Genomic DNA, 7924 nt, shown 5'->3' on the forward strand with positions numbered 1-7924 from the left:
ACATATAAATAAGTAAAACAAAATAGAAATTACTCTCAAAATATGAAACTAATTTAAATAAGAAAATTGAAAACTCAATCAAATTTCCTATGTAACTAACTAACAATAAAAGAAGATTGCACCCAAAAAAAAAAAACTATAATATTATCTTCTATCAACCCCTTCAGAACAAAAGTTAATTTTGGGTCCGGTTCGTCTCGATATAGATTTTCAAATCGAACCATGTCGGTCCAACCATGATACTACTACTACATCACACATGAATCAAGTATTCTTATACAATGGCTAAAGTGTTGATCGTGTTCATACATGACCAAAAAGTCATCACTGAAATGAGAACATGCTAAACAATTATAACCCCCAAAAAAGAAGTTATCACTGTTTCATATTTGAAATAAAATTACAGCTCTCACAATGTTTAAGGGAAGCTCCAAAGAGAACTGAAGCAAGGAAATTGTGCTTTTCACTTGAAGGTGGAGAATCTTGGTAGCTTGTCCCTGAGATAATACAACCTTGCCCTTCTTACCTTCCTGTGGCTAAGAACTTTTAACTCTTTGATGTTTGGAGAGTACCTGTAATTATGAGGCATTAAATCTCGTATTAAATCTCCATCCTTTATCAAATGATAATCTAGCATTAACACGAATCACAGATCAAGTAACAGAAAATCCCAAACAAAGTAACATCAGACACAATTCTCATCAGGTTCTTAATTTTTGTCCAATTCAGGATCAAAGTCAAAGAGTGACAGACAAGGCCTGGTATTTCATAGATTGCAAGATAATGTCTGAAAGTAAATAAACAATTATTGTTAAGGGGATTTCAGTTTAAATAGTTAAACAAATAATGCCTTTAAAATGAGAGAAGAAAATTTAGGATTGAAGATAGAATTCCTATATTTGGACCTCCATTATAAGTTAAGGAGATGAGAAGCTATGTCCTAGAGGATAGACTGTTTACAAGAAAAAGAGCACACACACGCAAGTGTTTTGGAGTGGTAGGCAACTAACTGACATGACAAAACAAGATCACCAATCTGTTGCTCTTATCAAGACTAAAGGAGAAGGAAAGTACATTCTAGTGCAACTAGCAATGGTACTTATTGTTGGGAGAAAAAGAAAGGAGTCTGTATTTTCCATATTACAGAGTTCCTCTCTTTCAATATCAGAGATGAACGAAATTTGATCATAAAAAAGTTCATGGCATTGGTGAAGCTTCTAAGTTCCAACATTTAGGATGATTTGATCCTGCGATATCGCAAAAACCTAGTGGGCCTCCTCCATTAGGAACTTCCCAAGCGCAAATAAGAAGCGCATACCTAAAGCATGAGGCTCCTGCCACTATAGGGTCTAGGGAGGGTCATAATGTATGCAGCCTTACCCCCGCTTCGGGGAGAGGCTGTTTCCTGCCTTGAACCCATGAGGTCACAATGGAGCAACCGAGGTCCGTTATCTAACTTCCCAAGTGCAAAATATGACCCATATATACTACGTTATTGAACCATGAATTATATAGACCTAAAAACTACAAATCTTTTTAATGAATAAATACACCTCAACAATGTTAATTGATGTGGCTCAGTTTAGGTCTTTGTTTGCCTCCCACACACATACCCCACAAGAAAAGATCCTAAAAGTGATGGAATTTTACTAAGACTTGCAGTAAATATCAAAGTTAAGATCTAAACCCATCAAACAGAAAACAAATTGCAATATGGTGAGGAATAGCAGTTTCATAATTCCAAATCATGCATTACTTATTTATTTACCTTTTTTTTCAGGTAAATGAAGAGGGATGCAGATTGTAAATGAAAACTACTTGTAAGGAGGAGGTATCTGCAAGCTAAATATTTAGATCTAGTGAATGCCAGCATAAAAGTATAAGCTTAGATGTAGAACTTCAAAAATAAGGGCTATGCATGAATCCACATCCTCTAGAGATTTTTTCCGTTTGTGAGGTGGATTACACATGATATGTGATAATTTCACATTCCTCCTATAAATCTGGTTAAGGCTTCATGCAAGTTTATTCAACAAGTTTGATTCTATTGAAGCCAATCTGTTGATCATAAAGAACTAATCCATTTCAGAACAATGCAATTTACTCATTTATTCCTGTCACAAGAGGGGCACCCACTAAAATTGACTGCTGATGATTGAATACTTACACTGGGAAAACAATCTCGACACCTATGCCAGCAACTATTCTCCGGATTCGAATCGTTGTGTGGATTCCAGCATTCTGTTTTGACATGACGATACCTTTGTATATAGATAATCTGCGTCTATTTTCCGGAACTTCCTACATGGTGATCACATAAAAGATCCACAAAATTTTCTTTTAGAATTACGAAACAGGAACAATAATAGAGCCCAAAACTGAAATCAGAAACACAATTTACCAATTTAATCTCTACAACGTCTCCAACCCTGATGTCTGGAACTGGTCTTTCCTTCTCCGACGCATCAATGGCTCTCTTATGCAAAATCTAAACCGCTCAAGAGAAAGTATATAATATTAAAAGGCTCATCTAAATTCCAACTACTCTCAGTAACGGATGAACACATCAAAAAGCACCATTGAAAATATGAAGAAACTACAATACCCCCATTATGTCTCCAAGTTTGACTCGAGGTTTCCGCGGAGGCTTTGGTTCTGCTTCCGCTACAGCAATTGCTTCAGCTTTAATTTCGGTTTCAGATTCTAGTTCTGTAGCAGGAACTTCAGGATCGACTGCTTCGGCATTCTCAATTGATTCTACTTCTCCATCAGGATTCGGTTCTGCTCTTACAACGAATAGTGGGTTCTTCCGTCGAGCGACTACATGATTGAATTTTAAGTCGAACCCATTTGAAGAAACCCTAGAAGTGACAATTCGAGCGGAGCAGAATGAAGATGAACGGAATGAGAAGACTGAAGGAGACCCTAGCTTCTTTGAGGAGGAGGGGGAGGCAGTTCTTGGCACTGAAACGAGAGCCTGCAAATCCAAGGTCGGGTTTGGATTGTCTCAGTGCAATTCGTTAAATTGGGAACCTAAGAGGAGAAACAAGAAGAAGAAGAAGAAAAGTAATGGACAGAGCATACCTGAGGGAGTGCTTTGGAAGCCATGACTGCGAGGTCTTAGGAGAGAGGCTGCTAAGTCATGGGCAGCGAGTGCTTGTGTTGAGCAGAAGAAGCCTTATCTGTTGGCAGTTGGTAAGGAGTCTGGAGGGAAACGGGGTTGCTCCAGAGCGAACAGTGCGCCAGTACTCCCTTTATCCGGTTTACGGCTATGGTTATATTTGGTTGTCAAGAAATTGAATAGAAAAAATAAAAAATAAAAAAAATTCAATAATTTCTTTTTTTAGAAGAGATATGAATGAATAAATCAATTATTGCAGTATTATTTAAAAAGAAAATAAAATAAAATATGGTCGTGTTTGTCTGTGAATAAAAAAAATAAAATGAAAAAAAGAAAAAAAGAAATGGAAAGAAATAGATTATTCTTGTTGTTTGGTGAGGAAAGAAAATAAAAGACATCGAGAGAGCGGAAGTTGCCATGCTTGTTTGTGAATAAATAGACAGAAAAGAAAAGAAAAGAAAAGAAAAATAAAAATAAAAATAAAAATAAAAAAGAAAAAGAAAAAAAATTATTATTCTAGTTGTTTAGTTTGGGGGGGGGGGGGGGTGTTGATTTGAAGACAAAGTTCATGGAGAAAGAGGTGGCTCGGTCCAAGATCTAGCAGCCCTATGGGGTATTCAATCAGGCCTAATCAAGCTTCCCAGTCCATTTTGGGACCTTACCGTGATTGACCTATTTAAGTAATTGGTCCTCATAGTTTACATAAGGTCCCATTTACAAATAGTCGGTCGAATATCTGTTTTTAATTAGGCTACCAATAATCGAGCTAAATGGGCTTAAATGGGTTAATGCACATTTGTCCTTAAACAAGTTATAAACATGTCGTAAACATGTCGGGTTGATTACATGAGCTTTAAACATGTTAGGTTGAATCAGACTATTAATAGGTATGTCCTGGTTGGGTGCCTATCAGAGTAGCACCCAAGGATAAAAGTATCGGTATCAGTTGCCATATTAACCAAAATTAAGATACGTATCAGAATGTATCGTATCATATCTTATCATATTGTATTAAAGATACGCACATAAATAGATAGGAAACACATTTTTGTACATTTTTACAAAAAACCAGTTAAGAAAAACTATATATAACTTGTATATGCATAAAAACACCCATCCGTGGGTTGCCCAGATGGTTAGGGTGAATTGAGAATTGTGTGGATAGGCGCACGGTCCCAGGTTCGGTTACCCATCTATGCATCTGCGATTTAAGCAGAGACCGTGGTGGTGGGTTGTTGATTAGTCTCCCTGAGGATTAGTCGAGGTGTCATAAGTTGACCCGAACACCTTGGTCAACCAAAAAAAAAGTACATGCTTAACACTAAAATAAAGAGTATCGCACTAAGAATGCAAAGTTTTTAGTTCTTTATAAATGTAATATGGATTCTTAACCTTGATTTCCATTTCAGTTAAAGAAAAAAATAACTTGCAAAAACTTAAGAACAAAACCCCCTTTCAAAAAATTGTGTTTTACTGAGAAATGACCAATCTTGACTATTATATGACTGTAGCGCACCATATCGATATGTATGGATATGTATTTGTGTATTGATGTGTATCGATATGTATTTTATATACATATCAATACAAAAAGATTTTAAAATTTTCATGTAGCATATCAATAAAGGCCAATACTGATATGTATTGATTGAGACAGTATGATACATACCAATACTTTAAAACCATGGTAATACCCTTACACCGCGAACTAACCGATCAGGCTCAATCTAGCCTATTTGTGTGGTCCTGGACCTCTATCTCTCTCTCTCCCCCCCTTACTCGTTGCTCACTTCCAATTCGTTGCTAATGGTGTTGGGATTATTAGAATAATCCAAATGAGGGACCAAAATCTCATCGACTTCCTATTGCAAAACAAAATGTGAATCAGACCAAAGCATGGATTTTCAAGCTTGAGGCCACGCGGAACAGGGCCTGGCTGAGCCCGGTCCAGCTTGATCCAATCGTATCTTATGGTGAATATACAAATGAAATACAAAAGACTTGATTAAACCTATGAAGCCCAAAGCAAATGTTTTCTATTTTCTAAAGTATCAATTCATCTAAAACTCTCAGAGTTCTGTATGTCAAAACACCTTTTAGGTGTGTACATCTTTATTTATTGGAAAAGTCAACATTTTGAAATATGACTATTTTCTGACTGTTTTATGATCGTTGGAATTTTGTGGATTGACTGCCCAGCCAAATTAGTTGGTATTTGAACGTTAGGGTTCTAAATGGCTCATGAAAATTACTTGAACACCCCTGTACTGTACTATGGTCATATTGTTTGACATCCACAAAATTTGAAAATTTTACTGATGATATCATGGGTGAAGAAAATCTTACATACCCAAACTACCCTTAATGATAGAGAATAGACTCTTGCACAAATTATGGTCATCAACTAAAACTTCTCTTATTGAGGTTGTCTTCAACCTCTAAACACCAAACCAAAAGCGGCAGAAGGTGTAGCTGTCTTCCAAGGTTGAGTGTGGCTAGAAAGCACATCATCACAAGCCTTGTTGTGCTTGGAACGGCAAAGAGAATAATTTTGACTTGACAATTAAACTAATCTCAATAAATTGAACTACCCTTTAACTAATGAATGCATGCTTGCATCTTTGAATGTTCTTGTTCTTCAGGCTTCACTTCATGAGGATTAACCCTTCATTTGATTTTATTTTTTTTCTTCGGTGTGACCCCTTAATCTGAATTAAAGTTATGCAGGAAGAACAGAGTATACAGCATACCTGGTTTGGTTGCTGGATTAAACTAATTAACCCAATTAGTAGTTAGTGTAAAAATTAAAATGGGGACCTCTGGTTTGAGCAAGTCCACTCCCCTACCAATCTAAGTTAACTATGAATTTGATTTCAGTGGTTCTGAAGTAATGCACAAGGAGGAGTAAAACAAAAGAAGTCAATCTTCCTGGGAAGCGTTTATTAAGTTACATAATAGAGGAGACATCAAAGACAGGAGATTTGGATTGGAAGTATAGAACCACTCGTGTGATTGAGCAGTTATGGTTCTAAAATTTAATAGGGTGAAATGAAGTGGGTGTTTACTTGTTTGCAAGGAAGGAACGAAGCAACCAAACCAAACCAAACAAAATGAAGGAATCCAAACCCATCAGACACGCTGGAGTCTCTGGTTCAGAGTATTATGGGATTTACTTTCGATGGAGATAATTTCTTCCACTTTGATTGATTCTACCTAAGATTTCAGATGAAGTATCGCCACGTCATAGTGTATTGATTCTAAAACGAAACAATCAACTGAACATAGAGTATTAAATCCCTGAAATCAGATCTGGCCTCTAGTGGTGGCTAATTGGAGCAGCAGTCAGACCTCAAACTCCCGGTGAACAAAGGTTCTGGAAGAAAGGGAGGAGCATGTTGCTTTTCTTGTACAACCCAAATCAACCCTAACCTGTAAAACCTTAGAGTTGAATGTACCATAATTTTTATTACAGCAATGAAGGAATTGAGATGGAAGATGGGTGAAAGGGAAACTACTTAAATCGATTTGATTTTTTGAAGGTTAATACCTTCAAAGGGTAAGCTGGTCATTTTAATTTCATAAGCTTTAGTTTAATAACTCGTAAGGGTAAGATGGTCTTTTCATTCAACCACTAATAACTAACTAACACCGTCAGGTTTCAAGTAATATTTTCAAACTTCTATTATTTCAAGCAATTTGGCCATAGTATAGGGATGTCCAAGTAATTTGTTGAAAAGTAGACTAATAGAGAAACATTAATAATTCGGTGAATTATACATGTTTTTCCAAAAGTTGATTGTAGATCACTCCTTCGATTTTGGTTCACTCTTCTCCATTGGGAATTTGACCTCCATGATCATGTGTGACTTATTTCTGTATTTCTACATTAGCTTTGCTAAATTACAAAGGATTACAAGAAATTTAACAAAGTAAAACCAATGCTATGCTTTTTGAAGCTCGAACATGATCTTCTTCGCCTTTGATGCAGATAGGTCCTTTGAAGTCATTGGTATTCGTCAATTCTTGAATAACCGCGGCTTGGAGAAGCTTGTATGATGTCAAGCCTGGCTCACGAGGCGTCTCTATCGCAGTAGGGTTCCGAACCTTGTCTTGCTCTTTTGACATGCTATGTTTTCCCTAAGGGTGTCAATCGGCTCAGTCCTGATTATATGGTTTAGTTTTGATTTGGTTCCAAGTGATGATGAGGTGAATTGAAATCGAACTAGGAACCGACTCGATTATGTATATGGATACTCGCGCCGTTTTTATTCGGTTCGATTTGATTTCGGTTCTAATTTAGTTCTGTAATGCGATTTTAATTCGATTTTATACAACGGATTTGTTCCAAATTTGAAGACTCCATTTGCACTATATAATGCTCCCAAAGTCTTAGCAGATGGGTCAAAGTAGGGGTGTCAACCGGTCGGGCCGGTTCGGTTTTGGTCGGGCTTAATCGGGCTTGAAGACTTTCAAAGGCTACACCGTGTCTGCCCATTTAACTAATCGGGCTTAGTTATTGAGGGCATGGTACACTTTATATTCGGTCGGTCGGTCTTGGGCTATAATCGGGCTACCTTAATTGGGGTTTTAGTCGGGCCTTAACCGGGCTACGGACATGTTTAATGTTAAACGGGCTTTAACTGGTTTTTAAACGAGCCATTTTTAAAATGTGCTATTATATTCCGGCCCACTCATGCAAGTCCAAAAAAATGACAATAAATCAATAAATGATACCAAATATAATCATTATTTAAAATGTGAACATGTCTTTACTTTTTAGTTTTTATTCTTTAATTTGGGGGG

General features: G+C 36.8%; 1 protein-coding gene across 1 annotated transcript; it reads right to left on the reverse strand.

Moving 5' to 3' along the window:
* Positions 1-253: 253 nt before the first annotated feature.
* Positions 254-3255, reverse strand: LOC122083570 (50S ribosomal protein L19-2, chloroplastic-like). Its single transcript, XM_042651428.1, has 5 exons — positions 3085-3255; positions 2606-2977; positions 2402-2488; positions 2168-2301; positions 254-572 (listed from the first exon to the last, which is right to left on the reverse strand). The coding sequence occupies exons 1-5, from the start codon at positions 3106-3108 to the stop codon at positions 464-466; spliced, it is 726 nt and encodes a 241-aa protein (XP_042507362.1). The 5' UTR covers positions 3109-3255; the 3' UTR covers positions 254-463.
* Positions 3256-7924: the final 4669 nt, after the last annotated feature.

This window comes from Macadamia integrifolia, chromosome 7, assembly GCF_013358625.1.
Source record: "Macadamia integrifolia cultivar HAES 741 chromosome 7, SCU_Mint_v3, whole genome shotgun sequence".
In the NCBI taxonomy this organism is placed as follows: domain Eukaryota; kingdom Viridiplantae; phylum Streptophyta; class Magnoliopsida; order Proteales; family Proteaceae; genus Macadamia; species Macadamia integrifolia.